Source organism: Cygnus atratus, chromosome 6 (genome assembly GCF_013377495.2).
Source record: "Cygnus atratus isolate AKBS03 ecotype Queensland, Australia chromosome 6, CAtr_DNAZoo_HiC_assembly, whole genome shotgun sequence".
Classification (NCBI taxonomy): domain Eukaryota; kingdom Metazoa; phylum Chordata; class Aves; order Anseriformes; family Anatidae; genus Cygnus; species Cygnus atratus.
The window spans coordinates 82,854-108,264 of record NC_066367.1 but is presented as its reverse complement, the minus strand read 5'-3'; the positions used below and the strand labels follow the sequence as shown (position 1 = coordinate 108,264).

The 25,411-nt window shown below is 39.7% G+C and overlaps 2 protein-coding genes across 5 annotated transcripts; both read left to right on the top strand.

Annotated features, from left to right (window-relative positions):
• Positions 1-22: 22 nt before the first annotated feature.
• Positions 23-12,611, top strand: LOC118243186 (caspase-10-like). Of its 3 annotated transcripts, none has more exons than XM_035537089.2 (11): positions 23-155; positions 2,666-3,099; positions 3,233-3,332; positions 3,674-3,773; positions 4,567-4,655; positions 5,537-5,573; positions 6,011-6,082; positions 7,192-7,280; positions 8,737-8,848; positions 9,580-10,084; positions 10,607-12,611. In XM_035537089.2, the coding sequence occupies exons 2-11, from the start codon at positions 2,786-2,788 to the stop codon at positions 10,767-10,769; spliced, it is 1,581 nt and encodes a 526-aa protein (XP_035392982.1). In that variant the 5' UTR covers positions 23-155; positions 2,666-2,785; the 3' UTR covers positions 10,770-12,611. The 3 variants fall into 3 exon arrangements, with proteins under 3 accessions (XP_035392982.1, XP_035392981.1, XP_035392980.1); XM_035537088.2 differs by having other exon boundaries at positions 33-155; positions 3,638-3,773; XM_035537087.2 differs by having other exon boundaries at positions 50-389; positions 3,638-3,773.
• Positions 12,399-23,886, top strand: LOC118243190 (caspase-8-like). 2 transcript variants are annotated; one of them, XM_035537115.2, is made up of 8 exons: positions 12,399-14,147; positions 16,006-16,335; positions 16,575-16,680; positions 17,692-17,830; positions 19,359-19,447; positions 20,036-20,147; positions 21,309-21,798; positions 22,415-23,652. In XM_035537115.2, exons 2-8 carry the CDS (start codon positions 16,025-16,027, stop codon positions 22,563-22,565), a joined length of 1,398 nt encoding a protein of 465 aa, XP_035393008.1. In that variant the 5' UTR covers positions 12,399-14,147; positions 16,006-16,024; the 3' UTR covers positions 22,566-23,652. The 2 variants fall into 2 exon arrangements, with proteins under 2 accessions (XP_035393008.1, XP_035393010.1); XM_035537117.2 differs by having other exon boundaries at positions 12,739-15,039; positions 22,415-23,886.
• Positions 23,887-25,411: the final 1,525 nt, after the last annotated feature.

The following is a 25,411-nucleotide window of genomic DNA, read 5'->3' as shown; positions in this document are numbered from 1 at the left end:
TGGCTTGGCGTGCGGCCTCCCCGCCCCGAGGGGAGGGGAGGGGAGAGCGAAGCAAAAAAGGAAGGCCCGCCGGCCGCTCGGCCGATGCCTGCGATGCCTGCGGGGCGCGTGCGAGCAGGCAGCGGTGTTGCGCGGGGGGGACGCGCTCCTAAGGGGTGCGTTCCCTAGCTCGATTTTGTCCCGCTTTCCAGCACTGCTGCCGGCTCCTGGCGGCCGCAAGGCGTGAGGCTCCGCGCCTTGCCCCGCCAAGGCCCGGCGCGGTGACTCAGCACTTGGGCGGGGGACGGGGCCGGGGCCGTGGCCGGCCGGGAAATCGGGCAGGCAGCGCTGGGCACCGCGCACAGGGAGGGTAGCAGCCGGCAGAGGGGACGGGTGCGGGGGTTTAAAAGGTAAGACAGGAGTGACCGAAATGGAAAAAAAGAATGCTCCTCCTTCCCGGTATTGTGCAGCTACCACTGGGAGCTGAATACTCCCATTGTTTATGGGGCTGTGGGCCGAGCCTGCGGTTCGTGTTTTTGTATTCTTCTTAAGTCCGGCAGTGCCCCAATCAGTAAAACATTAGAGGAAAAAATAGTAACTTGATAATCCTCGTAGTTTATTTTATGTGATTTTCCTTCCTTCTGGATATATCTCAAAGCATAAATTAGAGATGCAGATTTTCTGTGTCGTTTCTTCTGCACTTCTAGCTCTAGCTGAAAACGTTAGGGTGAGCCGTGACAAACCTTAGGGGTGGGGAGATTCTGGCCCCGGCATGCCTTTAACATCGGGGGGATTTTGTGTTTTGTTTTTAGTGGAATAGGAATTGCTTTCTTGTTTTCCTTCTTTGCTTTACAAGTCACAACGTTTTATAAATGACTCATGAAATATATAAAGTGGTAGAGAGTTCTAAAAACACAATAGCTGTAAACTGAACAAAGGTTCAGGCAGTAAGCTGATAATATCTCATCTCATAGTGGTGCTAGAAGGGAGGGAGGGCCAGCCCAATCTGCCTTCAATACAGAGTGGGGGGAAAAAATAGGTTATAGACAGCTGCTAAATGCAGCTCACATTAAGTGGTCTTGAGGGTATTCAGAACTTCAAGCAGGAAAGGTTTGGAGTGTAGAGTCACTTCAAGAGTGACAGCAACACATACTTAAATACTATTTTAAAGGTAGATGAACAAATTTGTTCTGGATCTTGCTTCAGTTCTGTTTGCTGATTAAGTGATTGTGCACATGTCCTATACACCACTCGACTCTGTTCTACTAAAACTATGATTTTTTAGTTTAGTTGAAATCATTGGTTCCAAATTCTGAATAGTTTGAACCTGGTATATATATACACTTGTTGGTTTAGGCAAAAATCAATTTAGCCTAAGTTATGCTGCTGAATTTAGTTGATTAACGCATCTAGACAGGGTTTAGAAGTAGCTTAGCTAAATTGATTGAAGTCTGATTTATTGTGAACTGTTACAGTTTCCGTGTATAGATAACTAAGATCCAAAACTTCTGGTGGCAGCTTGTTTCTTAAGTGAAGAGGGTTTCACAACCTATAGGGCTTAATAGGAGGAAAGAAGGAATGTGAAGAACGGTTACTGAACCGTGGGAGAGTAAGGTTGAATAAAGGAAAAAGCAGTCTGAGCTTTTTCTTTTTACATGGGCTGTGACTCCTGACAAGGGACAGGACAGCATGCGGAATTCCAGCCTTCTGTCGAACTACTTGTCTGAAATGTGATATGGTGCTTGTATCCTAGCTGGGTGCCAAGATTTGGGGATTATATTTTCTACCTGTCCCTGAACACAAAACTGCAGCAACCTCTTTTCTGTGCCCCCAACATGGTACGATAGTGTTTGTGGTTTGCTGAGCTGTCCTCCCAGATGCTTCCAAGGCTTTGAATTTGGATGTTCTTTCCCCACTCCATTTCCCTGATTGTTGTTTTTCTCTTGTGCTCCTTCATTAGCTTTGCTAATTCCAGCTGCTCTGAACAAAGACTAAGGACTTGCCTGCTAGGGCAGAAGGCACTGGAGCACTTTCTTAAACAAGTTTCCCTATGTAACCTGTACAGACAGAAAAGAATCACCTAAGTTACACAGAAGTTGGTGTGGTGGAAGGGTGATGAGTGTCTATTAAACCTCAGTAGGATTGAGTTGCTTCTACAGAGCCTATTTAGATTGAGTGCTACTACATTTTATTTGACATTTACATAAGGGAGGCTTTAGGTCTTTCTATGCCAAATGCAAAACAGAGTTTGATGGCAGGATATGATTGGGAGTGGATGGATATTCCACGGCTTCAGCTCAGTGCCATATTTGGAACAGAGGAACACCTTCCTGCCACAGCCACAGAAGCGTGAGCCTTCAGACTGCAGATCAAGGAATATCAGTGATTTTACCACTGCACTCTCTCCACTGAGAATTGTAATATGTTACTGCAGGGACTCTTCTCACCCACCAATAATGGAGAGAAGCAAAGCTCTAAATGTTAAAGATGACTGAAAGAAATTTTAAAAACTTAGGTTGGAAGGGATGTCTTGAGATCATCTAGCCCAGGTTTCTGCTCAGCACAGGGCTAATGCCAAAGTTAGACTGGATTGTTCAGAGCATCTCCCAAATCTGCTCTCTGTAGTTTTGTGTTTGTAGAAGGAAGTAAGTTTCAAGTTGATTTAAAAGGAAACTATCTTTTGCAGAGAATTCAGGTGTTTAAAACAGCTGTTGGATGAAATCTCGCTACAAGGATTGTTGAAGATCCAAGTGTTACCAACATTTGATTTCGACTTTCAAGCAGAGAGACTGTCAGCTCCAGCAACATGGGGGATGGTGTCAACTTGCAGTTCCGTCAGCAGCTTCTGCTCATTGATGGAAATCTGGGGGCTGAAGATGTAGCAGCTTTAAAGTTTCTCTGTACTGACTTGATCCCCTTCAAAAAACTGGAAAATGTACAGTCTGCAGTGGATATCTTTCAGCTTCTTATGGCTGAAGATTACCTTAATGAGGAAGATACTTTCCTGCTAGCTGAACTCTTATACAGGATTAAATGTCATTTCTTGCTCCATAAACTTGGCTATACCAAGGAGAAAGTGCAAGAATGTCTGCATGAGAAGGGAAGAGTGTCTCCATACAGGTAACTTTGCAGTGGGATTTTGTTCTCTTACTGCCATCTGTACCGTGCTGTTTCTCTTTCCTTTAAATTCTCTGTTTGCTTTTAGTTTCTATACCATCTTTTCTGCTTTTGTCTCACTGCGTCTCTGTTACAGGCAGATGCTGTATGAATTGTCAGAGAACATTACCAATGAGATGTTGCAGGAAATTGTATTCCTCCTGAGAAACCGTCTCCCAAAGCGACGTAGAACTACTGTATGTGAGAAGAAAGCTAAATGTGTATATGGCAGGGAGGGAATGAATGTTGGGGTGGAGGTGGAATGGGAGGAAAAACATAAAGAGAAAAGTCTTTGACAGAACAGGGCACGATCTGCAATTAGGTCAATTATTTATAGGGTTAGCAAGGAGGAAGCTCCTTCTTCCTGTGATGTAAAATTGACTGCTAAGACCATGTTGGTAGGAGGCAAAGCAGATGATATGATTTTTTTCAGTCAGACAGGGCTGAGGCAAAAGGTTTTAAGTTCTAAAGAAGGATAAATATATTTCATTCTCTTTGTCAGTCTGCTCTAGAATTGCTGATTTTATTGGAAAAACAGGGCCTATTAACTGAAAACAATGTACAGATGCTGGAGGAAGTCTGTATGAATGTTTCACCTGATCTCCTGGAAACAGTTAACAGCTACAGAAGGGCAAAAGGTGAGATACTCAGAGTCAGGGAATAGGTTTGCTAAAATGCAGAAAGCTCTACAAGGGTCTTAACAACTGAACCTCAAGGTTCTATGTGTGCTTTGCTGGAGCAGGAACTAGAGTGGGATTATCCAAGTATCTTCACACACAAGTTTGGCATAATGGTCCCTAACTTGCATTTCTGCAATATCCTCGAGTAGGGATGTGCTTGAATATCTGAGGCCACACAGAGCAGTCCAGCACATACAGAACAGGCCGGGAAACTAAAAATCCATTTATAGTTACACCATGCTCCTCAGTTTCCACGTGAATAGCATTGAGATGATTATGACGGTCCTGTAAAAGGCACTTTGTGATATATAAATGTATACTACAATAAGGCAGTTGTCTGCTAGTAAGATGGAAAGGCAAGTCGTGTGCATGTTTGTCTGATTCCTGGTAAACTTTATTATTAAATGTGTAATTCACGTTCTCGGGGGTTACACTGTGGTTTCTGATATTCCTTCATTTAATGTCCTGTGGAGTGACTATAAGCATATTGTGGAAAAGGTTCTATTTCATTTTATTTTAGCACTGGGAAAAAAAATCTGGGAAGTATGTCTCCCCAGTAGGTGCAAGGGCACTCAGCACTTCATGAATTCCAGTCCCCCCTATTTCCTGAGTGTGTTTCAAAGTTGCTTTATATTTTAATGCACCTTTCACTAAGTATATATCTGCATTTGCCTTAATGTGCAGATTCGTAGTCGTTTAACTAAAAGGCACTTGTTTTCTCTCATTTACTGTCTTTTTTTGCTCTTTTTAGTGTCTCTGCCTCAGCAGGAGAATACTCTGCCAGTCAAGGAATCTTCAGTGTCTCACACTGTAGGCATCAGAGCATTGAATTTCCCACAGGTACACTGGAGCATACGCTGTCTACCAGAGTTTTAGTGGTGGTGGTGTTTCATTTTTTTTGTCTTTATTTTGAAACCATACTGCCTGTGAGATCTTTCACTAAATCTTCCCACTTGATTTAGGAAGGGAAAAAGCATATTTGTTTAGCATGTAAGAAATATAGCTGCATATAACATCAAATAGTGGAATTTGAAATACTACTGTTGTTCATGTACAACTGGGGAAAAAGCAGTATTGGGAAGAAAGATGAGTGAGGGAGAGTGTAAAGGCGCCTTCTAGTAGAACATTCTAAATGAGGAAAGCCAGTGAACGTTTTGGCGATACTTCCCAGAAGTAGATATTCTGGTAGACAAGAGATAAGGAAAATGGCCTATTTAGTATCATGAAGGGCTTGCATTATTGCAGCTTTGAGTTACAGTTGCTCTACTTGTGAAGAGGATTTGGGAAAGCTTTCGTGCATGGCACTTAGCATGGTAAGAAAATTAATGTAGCTTTATTAAGAAAACATAGATTCAAAAAAATTTGAACAATTTACTATCCAAGATAATTAATATGGGACCATGTTGGACCGTTATTTTGTTTACAGTGAATGCCTACCCCTATATTTAGAAATCATTTGGAAGTAAAAGAAAATTATTTGCTGTTTCCCTTTATCCTTAAGAGAAAGTACTGTTGTTTGTAGCTCCATGAGATTTGCACTAAGTGGAGAAGTCTTTTGTAATTTCATTATTAAATGCTTTGCCACTTGTAGGAATTCAGTATTTTTCCTACCCACTACTTAGAAAACTTTGGTGTTTATTAATCCTATTTTGCTAAAATCACTATGAAAATGTATATATATGATGATTTTTAACATGTTGTTTCCCCCACTCAAAAAACAGGAGACTTCAATCAGATCTGTCAGTTCTAATGTCAACGGTAAGACTTGCTGAAAACGTCTGTTTCTTGATACCTTTATGTTTAAAGTTACATGCTTTTATTTACTCTAGTAAATTTTTAGCATTTGGTTTAATGCAACACGCTTATCTTGCTATCTCCTTTCGAAGGGTCTTTTGCTTTCTGCACTAGTAGATTTGAAGGTTTTCTGTTCTTATATAAATGGGAGAAATGAAAATTGGCAAATCCTGTGTACCTTGTTAGTCATTTACTAGAAACTATCAAACATATTTTTTCCTAAGTGAAATAAGGGCTGGTCTGATTAGTAGAAAAAAGATTGTTTCCCAAGAATTAAAAACAAGTGTTCTATTTAAATATGTCTGAAAGGACAAGAGAAGGGGACACTATGACTATAAAATTGAAATGTTAATTTTTTGTGTGCAGGACTTTACCTTGGATTTCTTTTGCTTTTTATACAGATCATTATGCTGAAGAACCTTGGAGCCTTTGGGAGCATGTTGGAAATGTGCACTCCATACCCAGCAGGCAAGGTTTGTCTTCTCTTAAAGTTTTAGTATTAAACTATTTTTATTCCACACTGTCCAGAATCTAGTATGTTGTTTAAAAGGACGACGCCATTTATTGTAGTCCTTTCTGCCATACCTCTTGGATCCTTATAGGGGAAATGAGAAAGCGCCTTGGACTTCTTGTCTCTCCATTCCAGTTCCCTCACTAAAGGAAGATATCAGGAAGATCTATGCCCACTCTTCCAGGCATTTGCAGAATGACTGTTTAACTAAGCAGAAAATAAAAGGTCTGAGGACAGAAACAGGCAAACAAAAAAATAGCTTTTGTTCCTGGCACCTTTATTCACTAGAGAGAGCATAACATGTATGGTTTGCACATCTTCCAGTAGCTTGCTGGAGTAAGTGAAGTTACTAAGATTACCAATTCAAGGAGTTGTTAGGTGTTGCACAGTGGAGAGGGATGTTTTGAGTGCACTAAGTAGCATATGATTTGTACAAGAGGAGGGGAGAGTTTTAGGGCATTCGGAAGGAAAAGTAAATAAAGTTGCCATAAGTAAAGTTATATTTTGGATTAGATCTCTGAAAAGATTCCTTACAAAGAACGGGAGATAGTTTACATCCATCTTTGTGACTCCACAACGAATGTTGTAAAGTATCGCAGCACAACATTTGCTCTTTTCAACTTTCAGTGTCTGTTGAGGTACCCTTGAAAGTCTATTTGAGAGGTATTATGAGTGACTCAGGAACAGAAAAAAAATCTAGTAATGGGAGCTTCAGTAGTAACATAGATCCAACTTACAATGCAGTTTATTTCTAGTTATTTACAAATGAAAAATTCATTTGACTGTCTCAGGTAGAATCTGTCCTTGTAGCCTAGATATCTTTGTTCCATAAAACAAGTACAAATGGAAACCTTGCCTTTGTCACAAAAATATATGTAATAAAAATAACTGGAGACATGTCCAGAATAGATCCTTTGTACATGACAATGTTATCTCATACAGAAGAGTTATTCCTTTCAATGTAACAGTATTTGAAATAATAAAATTGTTGTACTGTAGTTATACTCCTTTTTGCTACGTACACTAATAGTAGATTTCTTCTCATTAATATTTATACTGTTTTTTCCCTAGATAACAAAGCGGCTACTCTTACACAAAGCTTGTCTAAAATGAACCTGAATCTGCCTAGAGAATTCAGCAATGTAGAAAATGAATCCAAGGTTTGAGATAATCTCTTAAATCCTTCTTTGTGAATACATAGGTGCATGAGGTCTTCATCCCTGTAATGGCATTTATCATGCAAGAACATGTGAGATTTCTATGTGTCTTATGAAGTTTGTTGCAAAGACTCTGTAAGAAGGTTAAAAGAAGGCAAGTGTGTTCAGTAAGCTATTACAGGCATGTAGCAATCTTCCTCGATAAACCAGGGGTCATGGTTTAGAAGGAAAGATCCCTTTTGTGAGATACCTTCTTAGAAGACTTGTGTGTACTCTTGTACAGCAGTGTAATGAATTCTCCCTCTGTCTTTTTCCTTCTGATAAGCACAGATATTGAGGGAGCAAGTTGTTGCATTTGTTTATATGCATTTATATACATGAGCCCAGAGAAGGGCAACGAAGCTGATGAGGGGTCTGGAGAACAAGTCTTACGAGGGGTGGCAGAGGGAGCTGGGATTGTTCAGTCTGGAGAAGAGGAGGCTCAGGGGTGACCTTATCGCTCTCTACAGGTACCTTAAAGGAGGCTGTAGCGAGGTGGGGGTTGGTCTATTCTCCCACATGCCTGGTGACAGGACGAGGGGGAATGGGCTAAAGTTGCACCAGGGGAGGTTTAGGTTGGATATTGGGAAGAACTTCTTTACTGAAAGGGTTGTTAGGCATTGGAATGGGCTGCCCAGGGAAGTGGTTGAGTCACCATCCCTGGAGGTGTTTAAAAGATGTTTAGATGTAGCACTTAGTGATATGGTTTAGTGGAGGACTTGTTAGTGTTAGGTGAGAGGTTGGACTCAGTGATCTTGGAGGTCTCTTCCAACCTAGATGATTCTGTGATTTAATTTCTTGCAGTTCTGTGCCATAATGTATCTTTTCATCAACTGATGTTCAGGCTGCTGTAGCCAAAGTACTGCTTGCTGCTGTTGAAGTAGGTGATAGAGTACTGCCTTCATTTTTTTCTACTAAACTGCACATACCCACGTATTCTCAGTTGTCCTTTCTAGTGAACAGAGAGGAACTGAAGTGGTGGAACTTTATGATTTTAACCTGAGGTTGGAATTGAAGGGGTGGTACTTGTAATTTCGGTGACTTCTCAGTTTTTAAAACATGCTTTTTTAAAAGGGGGAGGTAACTTTTAAGTCTTAGCAAAACTGCTAGTGTGGCAGGTTTGTGCACATCCATGATCTCTGTTCTGTTTGCATCCCTTTCCAGTGGATCAGTATGAACCACCTGCTCTAGGTATTCATTACCACTCAAAAACTCAACTCACGTGTCTAACATCATGCACATAGAGGCACCATTGAGTTCCAGCTTTCCAAAAATAACCCAGAGTCCTAGGTGTCTATCACTTTTTGGATGCCAATTTTGAGACATGCTAAGGAAATAGTTACTAGAGTTTACACATCCATCACTGAAGCGTTGAAGAAGTTTGGTGAGGCTGTAAGCTTTTTTCTTCTCCTTTCTACAGAAGATATCAAGTTACAAAATGGATGGCCCAAAGAGAGGATTTTGTATTGTTATTAATAATGTTACATTTGATGGGGTTCTTCAAGAGAGGAAGGGTTCTTCTAAAGATGCTGGTAAGTTCCCGAAGTGAGATTTTTGGAGGGTTAGTTTCTCTGTTTCCCCATGTAAGTTGATTGTCTGGTACTGCTCTAAATGTTATTGTGTATGTTTTAGTAAGTATTTTTAAACAGTAAAATTTTTGATTTTGTTAAATTATGTCACGTGTATCTTGGGGGGAAGAACTAAAGGCTGAGTAACCACTGAATTTCTCATACAGTTGGATCATTCTTAAATCATTTTTAGAATCCCTTTTTATTTAGTCTTTACCTATAACTGTAAAAAAGAATTAAAACTAAACCAACATTTTTGTATAATATAATGCAAAATTCTTTAATCAACTCTATGCATACTCTTTTATTCTATTCATTCTATTTATCTTTTGTTTATTAAACTCTATAATAGTCAAAACTGCAGTTGAAAATAATGATCTGAGGAAGGTTTTGAAAGAGTTTCTAATCTGAAACTCTGGGGGGATTCGTAATATTTTCAGGTTTCATTTGTGAGCTCACTTAGTGTGTCATTTTATAATGTCATTGTATGTTCTGAGCCTTGTCTGGAAAGATTCAGTGACAGTGTTTGAACTGATGCCATCTTACTCTGTTAACCTTTATTTGATACTAGTATAAGGATGAATCTGCAGAAGTATCAGGGTGTGAGGTCTTTCACAGTTAAGATTAGCTTGCATGGTGACCATAAAATAGTTTTCTACTGCCTCATTTTTTCTTTTTTCTTTGATTAATTACAGAGGAGCTAAAGAGAGTATTCACATGGCTTGGTCTGGATGTGAAGACTTACATAGATCAGACATCTGAGCAGATTAAAGAACTCATGGAAACGTGGCAGCAATTGAAAGATCACAAGGATAGGGACTGTTTCATTTGTTGTATTCTATCTCATGGAGAGTCAGGAGCAATCTATGGGAAAGATGGAGAGCTTGTATCAATCCGCATGATCATGTCCTACTTCACTGCCAAACAGTGTCCACAGCTAGCTGAAAAACCCAAATTATTCTTTATCCAAGCTTGCCAGGGTAAAGAGATACAGCGTCCTGTCTATGTTGAAGCTGATGCACGAATTCCTGACTTCTCTTCTACGCAACAGAGCCTTTCTCCTTCTGAGAGTATTCCTGAAGAGGCTGACTTCCTCCTAGGCATGGCCACAATTGATGGATATGCCTCTTTCCGGCATGTTCAACAGGGTACTTGGTATATTCAGGCCCTGTGCAGCAAGCTGCAGTTGTTGGTACCAAGGTAAATACTTAATTACTTAGCTCTTCTTTGAAAATATGGGAGGAACTTCCCCCCTCCTTTTTTTTTCTCTCTGAAGTCATATTCAAATAGGAACAGCCCATGGACAAAATCAGTTACACTGATGTTTTTTTCACTCATCTTTGATAAATTTACATTAACACCTCTAGTACCATAGAGACTATTGGGGTGATGTGGAGCTTACTGTAAAAAAAAAAAAAAAAAAAGCCACCTCAAAACTTCTGAATCTCCAATCTATATTCTGTTAGCCATCTGTTTCTTGAGTGGATTTAGATAAAAATATTGTTACATCCTTTTACATTACTAGTTGAATCAAGCAAGGCTTGAACTCAAATGAGATCAAAAGAAGGGAAATTTGGAGAAAAGGATGTTTTTTCTTTTTATATTATAAAAGTTTGTACTATAGTTTCTAGATGATCAGAGAGGTGTTACATGGAGCAACAATACCATCTGCTCATAATTAAATCTTTTTCTTCTTATTTTTTCCTTTCCTTTTGGCTGCAGGGGTGAAGATATTTTGTCCATTCTTACAGAAGTTAATGAAGATGTGGGCAGGCGTGTTGACCGCTGGGGGACAAAGAAGCAGATGCCTCAGCCAGCTTATACCTTAAGAAGAAAATTTATATTTCCTATACCTAGAGACCCTCCTCCTTCACAGCAATATTGAGGCTTTTTAAATACATACTTTTGTCATCACATCTCATTTAAATGCAATTCACTGCACTGCCTGTTTAAGGCAGTTACTCAGACTTCTCAGGAGCTGTTAGTGTCAAGGCAAGGCCTTTTTTTTTTTTTTTTTTTTCCCCCACAAAGAAACTGTGAGTATACACAGTTAATACAATCCATGTGCCAGCTATTTAAATAACATATATATACACAGTTTTCAAGGTTGGGAGAAGCATGTTTCTATCGTGTTAAACATTTTTGTGCCTGCAGACACAAAAGCGTACGTCTGTCAGCATAAGGGTTACATGTAGCTTTCTATATATTCTTTATATATCTAAACCAGGATGTTAGGTTTAGGCTCGTCATGTTTTATTTTGCATGCTAACAATTTTTAAACCTACCTCTAAAACCACTAGTTTTGTTCACAGAGAAGGACAAAGGAGGGAATAAGAGGAGAAAGCTTAAGTAGTAGACAGAGAAGGATTTCGTTCGTCTCTAATTTAAATTACTTTTAACATGGAGAAGCAGGTAACTCTTGAAATCAGCAATTTGTTCAGCAGTGCTCACTGATGCCATGTAATAGCTAACATGAACCTCACGTACAGTGGTATGTTTCCAAAATTGAGTATAGCCAAAATGCTATAGAACTCCCTCTGTGAAAACTTGTGAACTGTCATTTCTCCATCACTTCTTGGAATAAAAGTTAGGGTATTCCAGTTATGCACTGTGAAATAATGGCACTCAGCTGTGTATCTGCATATGTTCATCAGATTGATTAACTTAAAGCATTACATTTTCTGATTTCTCATTTTAAGGTCTAAAATAAAGCTGTATAAGGACACAAGCCTTCTTCTTGATTAAGCTTCTAACAGCATGTTTTAGCATTAACTGAAATAATATAATGTTATTCTGTTATGATACTATGTGTATCTGCGTCCTCCTCTTTGTTACTGAATTAAATGTATATATATTTTTTAAGAGCTTGGGTAGACATAACATTTGCAATGGGCTAACGTTTATCCTTGTTTCTGCCTGCCTGCTGCACTTAAGAATACAATAGAATAGAATAGTTTGGTTGGAAGAGACCTTCGAAGATCATCTTGTTTACCTGGCTGACCACTTCAGGGCTAAGCAAAAGTTAAAGCATATAGCTGAGGGCATTGTCCAAATGCCTATTGAACACTGACAGGCATGGGGCATCAACCGCCTGTCTAGGAATTCTGCTCTAGTGTTTGACCATGATAAAGAAACTTTTTCTAATACCCAGTCTGAACCTTCCCGGCGCAGCTTTGTGCCATTCCCTTGTGTTCTAGCTTTGTTGGGCTGCATGGCTGCATGAATCAATGGGATTTTAACTGCTTCAGGTTTTAAGCTGAAGTGAAACTTTGTTTCAGCAAAACACTGATTTTTTTCTACATTTACTAGGCATAAAATAGCTTGAAACTTAGGGTTAAGATTTGAGATAGCACAGTTGAGTGCTATTGGAAGCAATTTTTAGTTTGCAATATAAAAGATTTTTAGGAAGGGAGTTTTTGCATCATCCAAAGCATTAAAATACAGCCAATTTGCCAAAACATGTCGGTTACTTTTTATCATGATGAATTGACAGGTGTGTGACCCATAGCATCCTATATCTTATGAATTATTGTCACTGCTACACTTGAAGTCACACTTGTGCCACAGATAGAAAATGTTTTGTCTGTTAGTAGAACATATAACAAACTTAACAGATTGAAGTGTCTGGCTCAAAATTGCTATTCAGACTTGGTGCACTCTTCTTTTGTATGTTTAGGTAACAATTGAATTTTATCAATACAGAGTAAACACAACAATCTTGACCTTGTTTTGGGGGATCTTGGTTTCATTCTTAAGTTTGCTAGACAGAGAACATCATCATGTTCTCTTGCTCTCTCTGTAGGAACCTCCGCATGGATAGTTTCCAGTTAAACTGTGGGTGGATAAACACAGCCAGGAAGAGTTTAAGCTGACTTCTGCCATGAGTTCCCTGGGGAGAGGGATCCACACTGTGAAGTATAAAAGACTGGTGAAGTCTCCCTCGCTCCTAATAAGGCTTGTTCACACACAGGTTACTGTGTCGTGATTTATAGTATCCAGTGTGAAAATTGTGCTTGTTTGTGTTGAGGTTTGTGTTTATATGGCTGCACGCTGTAATACTTGGGTGCACCCAGTGACACTTTGTCAGGACAAGCCTGCAGGCAGGAAAGGCTTAGCACTGTAACCACAGCTGCCATTCAGCAAGGTTTTTAAAGTTTTCACGTGATCTCCTGTGGTGTAAGACAGCAGTCTGAAAGTCTTGGGTAAAAAACACCCACTCTTCCAGCAGCTTAGATGTTAATCACTGCTTGCTGTCCATGTTGTACTCTTTCAGTGTCTCTCTAGGAATATAGAGCTTGTGCTACAAAGAAATCAGCCTAATCCAACAAAAAGTGGTTGGTTTCTTTAAGGACTTGATGATGCATACAGAAGCATGTGTACATATGCATGCTTGTCACCTACAGAATTAAAGAAGGGCTGTCACTTGTGCAATTCTTGTTTAGACAGATTGAAGTGGAAGTAGTGTAAAATGAGTCTTCCTGTGGGGAAGATGCGTCTTTGGAAAATCATGATCTTAAAGGAGAGTTTGTAACATTCACAAGTCCTATCCATACTGATTCTTTTTTTTTTTTTTTTTTTTGTAGCTGTTTATCCTGGCTTTTGCCAGTAGCAGCCAGTCACTACAGTTGCTAAGTAGTCAGTAGCCTCAGCATTTTTGCTTCCTCAAGGCCAACCTTTCTGGGAGAGCTGGATTTTTGGTAGGCTGCTGTACAAAGAATTGGCTGGGTCATGGAGACAGTTCTATGGGAAGCCAGAGGAACAAAATGGGTGCAGGGGAGCTGTGGGAAGTTGAAGGGACTAAAGACTAACAAAGGAACAGGAATAGTTTGGGGAAGGACAATGGAGGAAGAAATAGGAAGTGAAACAGTAGAGACAAACAGGAAGAACAGTGCCAGGAGGGCTGGTCCCTGAAACAGCTGCATGACGGGAGAAGCCTCTGTTTGGAAAGAGCCATCTCAGGCCTGGTCTTGTCTGCAGATCTTTTTCACACAGTAGTGATCACAGCATGTTTCCTCTTTAAACCTGCAACTGGAGTCTTGGTTCAGTTAAGACACAGAACAACTAGTAAAGGAAGAGAGAGTGAGGCATGGGATGACTTGGAGACAGAACCATTCGAGACCTGAAGATCAGATAGCACTTGTGATGCTGTTCCCAACCTTTGGATAAAAGGAAGACTCATGCCAGTGAATCTCAGACACGTTTTCTGAACTGTTATTAGCATGTGCCTTTTGGAAGGAGTTTGAATACCTCATTCTGTTGAAGGGTATGTTATAATTTTGAGTTTATAAAGGTAGATAGGTTGAAATCAATGAAGGTAGTTTTAATTGCAAAATTTGAATACATTTCTGCTCTCCTAACTCTCTCTCTTCATAATGCTTGAGTTCGAGCTTCAGACGTGGACAGAGAGGTTTGGTAGCTGACTATTCATATGTTTGCTGCTGCAAGGAGAATACTGGTGACCAGCAAATCACACTGTGAACTTTACCATTGAAGGCAGAGTTCTATGCATAAAGAGGGTGAAAATGCCAAAAGTTAAATATTACTTAAATTATTTTGTGAACAGGAAAGTATGTTTCAAAGGGATGTTTATCCTTTCGGTTTCCTGTATTCATCGAGTACTGCTACTGAATTTGGTACTGATATTTGACTTGTTAAAAGTAGGCTGGGTAAGCTGGAGCTGTACTTTGGAGAATGGAGCTAGGATGTGGAAGATCTAGTGACACAGCAGGATAGTGGGACTGAGATATCTTTAAATGGGAAGATGTAATTGATTCATGCCTCCCCACCATCTTTTAATTGGGATTTATAAGTAATCATAATGTACTGAGCTGTGCCATATACCAGGAGTTCCTGGCTGTGCTGCTTAGTGTGTCCCCTTAAAACAAAAGCAAACCTGGTTGCTTCTGTGGTTTGTTTACAGTTTTTTCCTACAACCACTGTAATCATTTCCTGAAACCGGAACAGTGGTAAGTGGAGAAAGAAACTGCTGCATAATGATCACAGCTTATTGCTTTGATATAACTTACTTATTGTAAGTCATGTGACAATACAGGCCATAGTTCAAAAGCAAGTACTTTTCCTGGAACTTCAGAGACTATGGTTGTCTTTCACTTCTTTCAGAGTTGTTTCAGCAGTCCTCCAGCCTGTCCTCCAATGTAAGTGTAGTAAAATTATTATTATTTATGGTGTAAAAGAAACAGTTTGCTTGTTTTATCAGTTGTGTCTTTATTTTAGTGAAGTGGAAGAAGACACCACAGCTAAACATTGTCTTAGTGTGCTCCTGTATTTACAGACAGGCTTAAACACTGTGTAGATGGCACATCTATACTAATTGCAAAAATTTTGCAGGTTTGAAACTTATTTTTTGATTTTCTATTGTGCTCAAAAGTTGGATACATAAGCCAAGTTTAATATTTTTAAAGCTGATAGAGTGGTGAGTGGTGGAGAAGGAGGATGGTACTTGATGTTCAGTGAAACAGAACTGCTGACGAGAATTCCCCTGGTCTTTTTGAAAACGTTGATGTGATGATCTGTATTTGATTCGAACATTACCGATTGAGATTAGATTTTACTTTATGAAGATAAACGAAAGCAGGGAGAGGTGCTTTGGTTACATTGACCAACATCAGAAGCGGTATATAAGAAAAGTAGAAGGCAGCTATCTTAGAGAAGTTCTGCTCATGTGGGCTGTAAAACCTTTCTCTTTGTTATGGGGCAAAACCTCGCAGTCTTATTTACTGCATAGTCTGTATTTCAGACTGTAAGTGGCTGTTGCTCCCAAATGGAGTCAAACCTCCAGAAGAAATGGCAGCAGCCTGCCAGGATTGTTTATCTGATACATCAGTATATCCAGGTGTGGAGACACACCATAGGAAGCAAGAAGGATCTGTGACTTTCTTTGTCAATTTCACTTATGCACAGTTTTCAATGCTCTCCATTAAGTCCAGAGAACCAAGAGAAAAAAGTGTCAAAGTTATGGTGGCGGGACAGCATCTGTCTACTGAAGTATTTTTGTTTACATGTATTTATTTTGGACTATTCTACATGACATGACACCTTTTATATTTGTGGTGTTGCACTACTGTTACTGACAAACCAAATTAAATTTTCTCTGTGTTTAGATCCAAATCCTGACGTGAAATGAGTACAGACTTCCGCAAACTTCTTTTTGACGTTTCTGAGGCTTTGGCCACAGATGAACTGGGGGCTCTGAAGTTTCTCAGCTTGGAGCATGTCCCTGTGAGGAAACAAGAAGCTATTGAGGAGCCCAAGGCTTTCTTTGAAGTTCTTCAGGAGAAAGACATGATCAAAGTGGGGGACCTGTCCTTCTTGAAGGAGCTGCTCTACCGGATCAATCGGATAGACCTCCTGGCTGGCCAGCTGGGCTCCAGCCGAGAGGAGATGGAGAGGGAGCTTCAGATCCCAGGCAGGGCAAAGGTGTCAACGTACAGGTATGCACAGTATTAGTAAACCTTTGCATGCAAAATGTACGACAGTTCTGTTGTGTACTGTCTTGTTCTCTGTAGTGTTATCTTACGAATATCCCAGAATAATTGAATTTATTACAGCATGACTTCCTGCCCTTGTGAGTTTTGAGACCACATTTCACATTTCTCAGTTCAAATGTGTAGTTGTCATGTTTACTTCTCCTAACTTCCTTAATCAGTCTTTTTCTATCCTTTATTGCCAGACAGCTGCTATATGGAATTGCAGAGGACTTAACTCCAGAAGATGTCAACAGCGTGAAATTCCTGCTGCAAAAACAGATACCAAAGAACAAGCTCCAGGATAATGCTGTAGGCAAAGTGACCTCGATAAGTTTCTTGCAAGGCTAACTCAGAGTCTGGCACTTGTAAGATGGGAAGAAGGAGAGAGCAGTGTGCTGTCACTAAAATTCTGTTGTTTAAAGATTTGTGATATTAGCTGACAGGTGCTCTGTGACAGAAAGGACCCTTTTTTCTTAGTTTATCTTTTCGCTGACCTTTTTGCTCTCCTTTTCTCATTTAGCTTCCACCACCTGTCTCCCTATCTTTTCTTCATGCAGAATTCATCATGCTCTTACTTTCTTCTTTGCTTGGCATTTATAAGACATTTGTGCACACGCTGTATCTAATAAAAGTAATGTTTGCTGGAAGAAAAACGATGTTTTGGAGATAGAAAATTGAGTTCTAACATGAGTTCCAGCACTAATTTTTTGTGTGTCACTGGGTACATTTTTTTTTCTTCATTGTAATTTGATGTAATCATATTTTGTTAACTTCCCCACAGAAGGATTAAGAGGTTTGGTGAGCTAGTTTAATATCCGTTTTGTAAACAACAAACAGTGCTATGAAGGCACTTGGTATTACCAAGAAGCTTCCTTAAAAGTTCTATTTGTGTTGTGGCACCTACTGCAAAATTAGCAGATTTACCTGCAACTTGGTGAACTAAACAGCTTTAAAAAACAGTCATCCTTTAAGACATTTCCTGCATTAGAACATGTAGAGTGGTGCAGCTAAGTGGCTTTCAGCAATTCATCTGAATGCAGAGGCACAACAGGATGTCGTATTATTAACTGCATAAGTGCTTTGCACTTTGAAACACAGCAGAATAACTTAGCCATAGGCAGTTTCTACCAATCCAGTCTTTACTCTAGTGATGTGTTTCTTCAGTTAATGAAGTTTGGAGCAAAAATAAATTGGTCTTTAGCTTAGGTCTTTAGGTCTCTGGGAATGAAGATGTCATCTTCTGTTCTTTGCAGAAGTGCCAGGTACTGCAGTTATTGAAGGTCATGTATGAGTTTGGATTCTGTGTTTTTGTTTTACCAGTCAATGTTGAATGTCTTAGTGGAAATGGAAAGAAATGGAATAATTAAAGAAGATGACCTGAGAATTCTGAAGGATATATTAAAGGGATTTAGAGCTGACCTAAAAAAAAGAATTGATATCTATGAAGAAAAAACAAAAGGTAAACTATTTAATCAGCTGTTTAAGAGTAGAACTGTTTTGTGATTTTTTTTGTGGCTCGATCCTTGGGATCTTAGGAGTCCAGAGATAAGAGACATCTTACAATATCTTGGGATAGGCAGAACAGGTCTTGGTACCTGTCGTTTCCAATATTCTCTGCTAATTCACTATCACATCATATCTTCTTGTACCTCTCTGTGAAATACATCCTGCCCTTTGTAAGTGGTCTGCATCTACTTTATCTTTGCTTTAAGTGCAAAAGAAGCAGTGCAGTGCTGGTTTTGGACTATAGCTTTTCAGCTGCTGAAAAAGAAAGACAATTGGCTTGAGGAAACTTGTTTTGGGAGGTTCTGAGCATTGTTTTCTGTTAGCACGCTCTTTTCTCTTATTTGAAGGAGAAGTCACTGGAGACCAGGTACTTGGCTAAAATGTGACTATTAGCATTCTATATCAGATGTGAAATGTCAAGAACTTTCGTATCTGGGCTGTTGCAGCTGAGGTGGTGGCTTGTGACACCATATACACGCCTTACTCTTTGGGACACGAGGTGTGTCAACCATCAAAACAGGAATCTACTAAATGTTTCCCCAGAACCTCTTTTCAGTTGACTCAGGATGTGTGTTTCCTTAGACATATCTATATAACCATGGAGTTACTGACTATTTTCCCCGTGGCATATCTTTTTGCTGCTGGCTTATGCTTGTGTTGCTACAAAAGCAGAAGAAAATTGTCAAGGAAGGCTGGCATAAACAAGCCCTGTGTCAGTGGAGTGGCTTTTTAGTAGTATTGGTATGTTTTGTCCCCCTTGATAAGTAGAAAAAGAGCACATCTATGTAACTTGTAAAAGGGGTATTGTGATTTATTTCCCTGTGCAGACTCATGGGTTTGATGTTTTCTTCTCTTATTTCTGGCAGTTGTATTCAAAGCAGTGTTTTAGTGTTTTGAGGAGATCTTCATTATGCTGGTGTTCTGTCTCCTTGGTGCGTGCACCCAATCAAAGTCCTCTGGAGAAGGGGCCTCAGAAGTAAATGAGCTGGCTGTACTACAAAAATGGGTCTCCTCTTTGACTTACATATCCCATAGTAGAGATGCTAAGGGATGGCTTGCTTGGGGTGATCATCACATTCAGACTTCTGTTATGTGGCTCTTGCTACCAGTAAACGAACAGAGAAGAAATGGAACAAGGTACAGTCACTGTGAGAATGCAGCATATGCCATCTCCAGTCTCAAGTTTCTGTGTGCGCTCAGGCCCAGAGGTCCACTTTTACTTAATAACTGTAATTTTGGGAATGTCTGGTTAGGGCTGCGCAGTCTTAACACAAATGTATCATTTGTTCCAAGGGACACTGCACAGCTTCACTGACGGGCAGTTTGCAATACTGGAACCCATTCATGGCCCAGCCTCACCAGTGATAGTGAAAACAACCCTCCACCTCACTCCTTGAGCTTTTCTTTTTTTGGTGTTGAAATATGCAAAGTGGAAGATTTATCCTTTTACTCCTAAAATGTTCTTTTTATTTCCCTCTTAGAAAATGGTTCTAAGGAAAAACTCAGCTACCCAATCTGTGTGTCTCTGCATCCAGCAGGACAAGGAGCAGAGGGTGGGACACCACACCTGGTGAGGAATACTTCAAGATTGCCTTTAAAGTATTTGTCCAACAGGTGGGAGCAGGGAGCATAATTTTTTAAGACTAAGCAGGTGGAAGAGCTAAAAGGGAGGGATTCTGGCTTCATATGTTGGCCTGGAAAGAATTCCTGTTTTCAAAACAAGATCAAGCCTTGTCCTTTGGTGAGGACCTGGCTGTCAGCAACCTTTTAGACAAGAAAGGAAAGAGTAGCTGTCATGGGAAGAAAAACAGTTTTAAAAATAATGAAAACCAGGACAGTCCAGGAGTATTCTGGATAGATGGGAAGGGTCCTGCAGCATCTGGTACCTCACTAGAAAGTCAGGACTCTGAGTGAATGGTACGGTTCAGGAACTTATCCTCCACATGTGCAAATTTGTGTTTCTGGACACTCACTTTCTCCCATTCTAAAATCATATCCTAACCACAAAGAGAGAGGAGGGTTTCAGGAAGAGCCAGCAACTTCCTTCCTCCTGGGCTGACTTGTACTTTTGAGCTTTTTTATTTTCTTGTACCTTTGCCCTCATGATTTAGGGTGTTTGGCACTGCTTTTTTTTAATCTGGTTTCTTTGTTTCTACAGCTTGTGGAATCATACAAGATGGAAAATAACCCCCATGGCTACTGTGTGATTCTTAATAACCACAATTTTAAAAATCCGTGTGAAAGCAGAGAAGGAACAATAGAAGATGGAAGTAAGTATATTTTAAATCCAATTCCTAGTTTGTTCTTTTTTATTACCTTCTGAAAGAATTATCTAATCTTTCCTATAGAATGATCACTTTCACTTTCCTTTGCTTCCAGAGTAACTGGAGTGACAACTACTGTAGAACTGTAGAAATTCAAAATAAACCACTTCCAACAATTTAGCTGATGGCTTTAAGAAGGAAGATCTTGCTGTTGTAGGTGAAAAAGCATCATCTTAATTGGTCAGATTTACTGAAAAGTGAAGAAGGGATTGATGATCTACCTTTTCACTTCTTCTTGATTGCTTTTAATTTTTACCTATCATAGAGTAACACTTTAAAGTCCTTAAATTCTTGTAATGTTTTGTTTGCATAACTTACTGATTGGAGGGTATAGCTTGGACATGTTGCCAGCTGAGAAAGCATTCCAGTTTAGTCAGTATGGGCATTTGTTTGCAAGAATGCTCAAATAAATGCAGTTATTTTACTGCTTTATAAATTTCCTAAAAGGCCTGTCTTCCTGCAAGTGTCACTTGTTTATTTTAATAAACTAAAGATCTGCTTCATGAAAGCACACATCACTGTTTTTAACTCCATCCAGCCTGTCTACATGTTTCTTGCTTCCCAGATACTTTCCACCTACATAACACTTAAATCAATATTTGCTGGGAAGTCTGTGTAGTACTCTGTCCTTGCTAGCATGTTAGCAAGTTACCCTGCCTTCATTCTTGCTGCGTCAATCAGTCTCACAGAGTGAGGGATCTACTTCATTTAAGTATGGCAGAAATCGTCATTCTGAAGAGTTATGTCTTCCTTAACTTTCTAAGGGTTTTTCTTATCCATCTGAGATCTCTATGCAACGTTCAGTTAAAGACTACTTAAATAAAAGTAAGCTTCACTAAACTGTACTGATTAATTGGATAATCTGAAACCTGCATTTGTTTTAGATAGTGTGTTGTTGAACCCACTTGTATTTAAAAGATAAATAAATAAGTTAGGCATTTGTGATTTTCTAATTAGACTTGGCAGGCTAAGAGGCAGTCAAGTGAATTTATTGGTGGGATCTGAACACTTTGTGTGATACCTGTTCTACCACACAGAGCCTGATGTTTCAGCATCTTCCTTGTCACTGTTTATGTTTACCAAGTGCCTTCTGACTTTCTTTCCCAGAGGCTCTGAAGAGGGTCTTCAAGTGGCTTCAGTTTGAGACAGTTGAGCACATGGATCTAGAAGCAAAAGAAATATATGAGACAGTTAAAGAATACAGCAAAAAAGACCATAGCAACATGGACTGTTTTGTTTGCTTCATTCTTTCACATGGTGAAAAAGACAAAATAAAAGGCACTGATCATGAGTTCGTAAATATTAAAGATTTACTCACCTGCTTCAGTGGATCTAATTGTCCTTCACTTGCTGGCAAACCCAAGCTGTTTTTCATCCAGGCTTGCCAAGGCTCTGTAGGTCATCCAGCTGTCACAGTAAAAGAAGACTGTTCTGGCCATCTCGAGATGGATGCTATCCCTCTGCCTTCCATTCCTGACCAGGCTGATGTTCTGGTTGGCATGGCTACTGTGGAAGACTTTGAGTGCTACCGCTGTATAAAGACTGGCAGTGTTTACATTCAATGCCTCTGTGACAAGATGAAGTTACTTTGCCCACTGTAAGTACTATTCTTAATTCAGGTGTAGATTCAGGTGTAAGTACTATTCTTAATCCAGGTGTAGATTCAAGATTGCGATGCTGGAACATTACAAATAAATAAATGTGTTCATGTATGTGCATGTTTTTTAACATTTTTTGAGTAATAAAGGATTTTTCTTCTAGTGACACCTGATAAGAGGCCAGTTTGTTGGTTGAATACACAGACAGATCAGTATTTTTTAATCATAATTTTCATTGTTGCCTCTCTCATAAAGTTAATTTAGAAGATAGAATTTTTCTCCAGATATCACTTTCTCATGATGTTCAAAGGGCTTGGTGAATGCATAAATTAGGTTCTGTTTCATTTCAGTGTGCTATTCTGACTGCAGCCAAAGTAGAGGACTGTGTGTGTGTGTTTGTATAGTGATCCTACATAGAGGTTGCTTTTATTCTCCCAGATGTACTGAATTCTGTGGTTTCACAGTGGCATGTGCAATTTCAGTGACAGGCAAGGTGAAGGGAAGATACTAGTCTTCCCTGAGATTTCACTTCACTGAAGCAAACATAGATCAACTTCTTGGCCTAGCAGCAAGTACTGTGTATTTTAATGTAACTTTTCTTTGTTTTTGTTCAAGCCGCAAGGATATCGTAACCATCCTGACAGAAGTGAATAAGGAAGTGGGAAGAAAAGTATTAAATGGATGGAAGCAGATGCCAAAGATAACATCAACCCTGCGGAAGCAGTTTATCTTCCAGATTCCACAGTGCCAGTCAACAGAAAAATAAGAATATACTCGGTTAAGAATAACTTCTGTAATGGGCTTCCACAGGGAATTCAAGAGAAGTTGCAACAGAAATTGTCTAGATCTGTGTAGTTAGTCCCAGTCCTGCAAGGGGCCGTGTGACCCAATTTTTTCAAATCCCATGTTTAATGAATCTTCTGGAACTTGGATCACTAGCAGTCTGCTCAGGCAGTGGAGTTTGGATCGCTTCAGCCCTGCTTTCAACTGAGAAAACATTTCCAAGCAGTATGATTTTTAAGTGTTATGGGAATTGCCAATAGAACTACCATAGAATCACAGGTTCATAGAATCATTAAGGTTGGAAAAGACCTTCAAGATCATCTGGTCCAACCATCACCCTACTACCAATGTCACCCACTAAACCATGTCCCTAAGCACCAGGTCCAACCCTTTCCTTGAACACCCCCAGGGACAAGTGATGCCACCACTTCCCGGGGCAACCTGTTCCAATGCCTGACTACCCTTTCTGAGAAGAAACGTCTCCTAATTTCTAACCTAAATTTCTAACCTATTGTTTCTGTCTCTGTTGTTAAAAGAGAGTAAGACCTTGAAATCCAGATATATTCAGAGCACAGATCCCTTCTCAGAGACCTTGTGTGAAGTTGTAACTGTATCATGCAAGGAAGTACCCAGAAGTGAGTAATTGCCTAACTCTGGAAACTGCATAGTTCTTCACAGAGAATAATGTCCCTGTCCAGAAGGACCAAAAAAAAAAGATGATGATACAAGTCTGATTGTTTTCCTCCAAGTATTTTGTTTTGCTTTATGTTACTAATTTACTTGGCTGAACAGCACTGCTGGTTAGGATTTTTAATAGTAAGGATTCTAACTGTGTTACTTCACAGAGCACTTAAGGAGCAGTCTGTTTTGGAGGGCTGATGACTACTGGAAGGAAGGTGCCACTCCATTAGATGCACAGTTCTGAGATGCTGTCCCCTCCTGGCAACTGTACCTCCTGTGGGCTCTTAATCTCTGTTGGAATAAATACTGATGGTTGTCACATCACCCTCGGTTGTGGTGTGTTTCTCTCTTAGAGGAGCTGACTGAGGGACAGTCAGCACAACAAACACAACAAACTTCTTCAGCTGAAGAAGTTATTTTTGCTCTCATTGAAGTATGCAATGGCAGCCACCCTGAGAGTGTGGCATATTGATATCCTTTCATTATCCTTTCATTAGAGATGGTAGAAAAGAGTAAATTAAATTCAGGACATTCATGATAATGGCAGCTGATGCCATGTTCTTACCTTGCATCTTCAGCAATGTGTACATGGTGTGTGGGAGCTGCCCAGGAGTCTAACAGACACATCCCTTCTAAGCTTTATAACAAGGTAAAGGATGGATATGAGACAATACGTAACTTCTGCTTTTTTTAGTTTGTGTTTTTTGGAGATCTGTGTTTAAATGTAGTGCAATAGTTCTTTATTCGTTACTGCTTGTCTTCCAGAAGTGAGACTTTTTTATTTCTAATTCCACAAAATATGTGGAGCATTTTGCTTCAGTTACTGGTTTTCACCTTCCAAGTAAAAGGGAGAATGTCGGTTCTTAGAGTCAAAGCTCTGTTCATACAGGCTTAATAAACAGGCGTTACTAGCACAATGTAAATGAGAGTGCTGTTTGTGGCAAATGCTAATAGAAGATGTTATGATACAGCTCTACGGATGACATTTGGTTAACCATCTAGGAAAAATGCAGCAACAATTTATTTACATTTTTATAGCATTTTTATAAATGAGACCTTAATATGAAGTTAGTAGTTAATTTGCAAATGCTGTTTTACGATATGGAAATGTTGTTTAAATGAAATCGCTGCTTCCTCTGGGAGAAACTTGCTGGAAGGTGGCAGCTGTTCCAGTACAATTAAGAGAAAATATCACTGGTATTAGTTAAGTTGTGAATCCATGGTATTTCCGTTTCTTCATATTTTTCTGTGTCCGAGTTTAGTACTCTTAGAACAAATTCATTTAGATACTCCACATGAGGAGGGTTTAGTGTCTAATATCAAATTTACCTATTTGTTATATTTGGTGTTACATGGGTTTTTTGAATGATACAACAATATACTGAAATCACAACATGAAAATAACACAGCAGTTGCAATATACAGTTGAAGCTGAATACAATACAAATGCGAGATTCTCATCACCAGTTTCCACATGCTCACTGCCATGACACTGGCTGTCTCTAGTTGATAGGAAGGAACACGTGGCTTGAAGCCAACTCAACCCCATTGTTCTCTTCAGTTTGTTTAATCACTTGTGCAGTTTTTATACTTTGTGTTGGGCTGAGCCACGTACAATCCCCTCTCTATGCTGGTCTGGCTAGCTCAGGAAGACATTGTTCTTTAATTGTCTCAGGCAACTTGATGACTCACTGGTGCAGCTGTCTTCTCTAAAACTGAGGATATCCTCCAGTCTCCACAGTGTTGAGGTAAGTTCAGCTTTCTTTACGATATAAATACTAACTTGTACAAAAAACATACTTGCAATGAAGACTTCAGTGTAACTATCTCTATGTTTTTAACATTGGCTTGTGCTACAGACTGTGTTGCAATGTTTTTTCTAAACAGAGAAGGGGCAAGGGCAGTGAGGTGGGGATGAAAGGGGGGGGGGGGGGGAACGTGTTGGAAACTAATGTATTGATAGTGGGAAAAGAAGTGACCATGGACAAACAGATGAGGAGTAGTGGCAGAGAATAATGGTCGTTGTCTGTTCTTGGACACACTATCCAGGCCCAGCAAGAAGAATTAGGAGCCTTGATTCCTACCATCCTTGGATTGTGGCTCAGATATAATCTAGTTAATTCCTTTGCCTTGTTTGTGGTGAGGCTG

Excerpts from the sequence above, each read along its gene's own strand:
- LOC118243190 (XM_035537117.2), top strand. The coding sequence starts at position 16,025 with ATGAGTACAGACTTCCGCAAACTTCTTTTTGACGTTTCTGAGGCTTTG. Across the intron at positions 16,336-16,574 it reads GCAAAGGTGTCAACGTACAG|ACAGCTGCTATATGGAATTG; the intron begins GTATGCACAGTA and ends CTTTATTGCCAG. Across the intron at positions 20,148-21,308 it reads AGGAACAATAGAAGATGGAA|AGGCTCTGAAGAGGGTCTTC; the intron begins GTAAGTATATTT and ends TTTCTTTCCCAG.
- LOC118243186 (XM_035537088.2), top strand. The coding sequence starts at position 2,786 with ATGGGGGATGGTGTCAACTTGCAGTTCCGTCAGCAGCTTCTGCTCATT. Across the intron at positions 3,333-3,637 it reads CAAAGCGACGTAGAACTACT|TCTGCTCTAGAATTGCTGAT; the intron begins GTATGTGAGAAG and ends TCTCTTTGTCAG. Across the intron at positions 7,281-8,736 it reads ATGTAGAAAATGAATCCAAG|AAGATATCAAGTTACAAAAT; the intron begins GTTTGAGATAAT and ends TCCTTTCTACAG.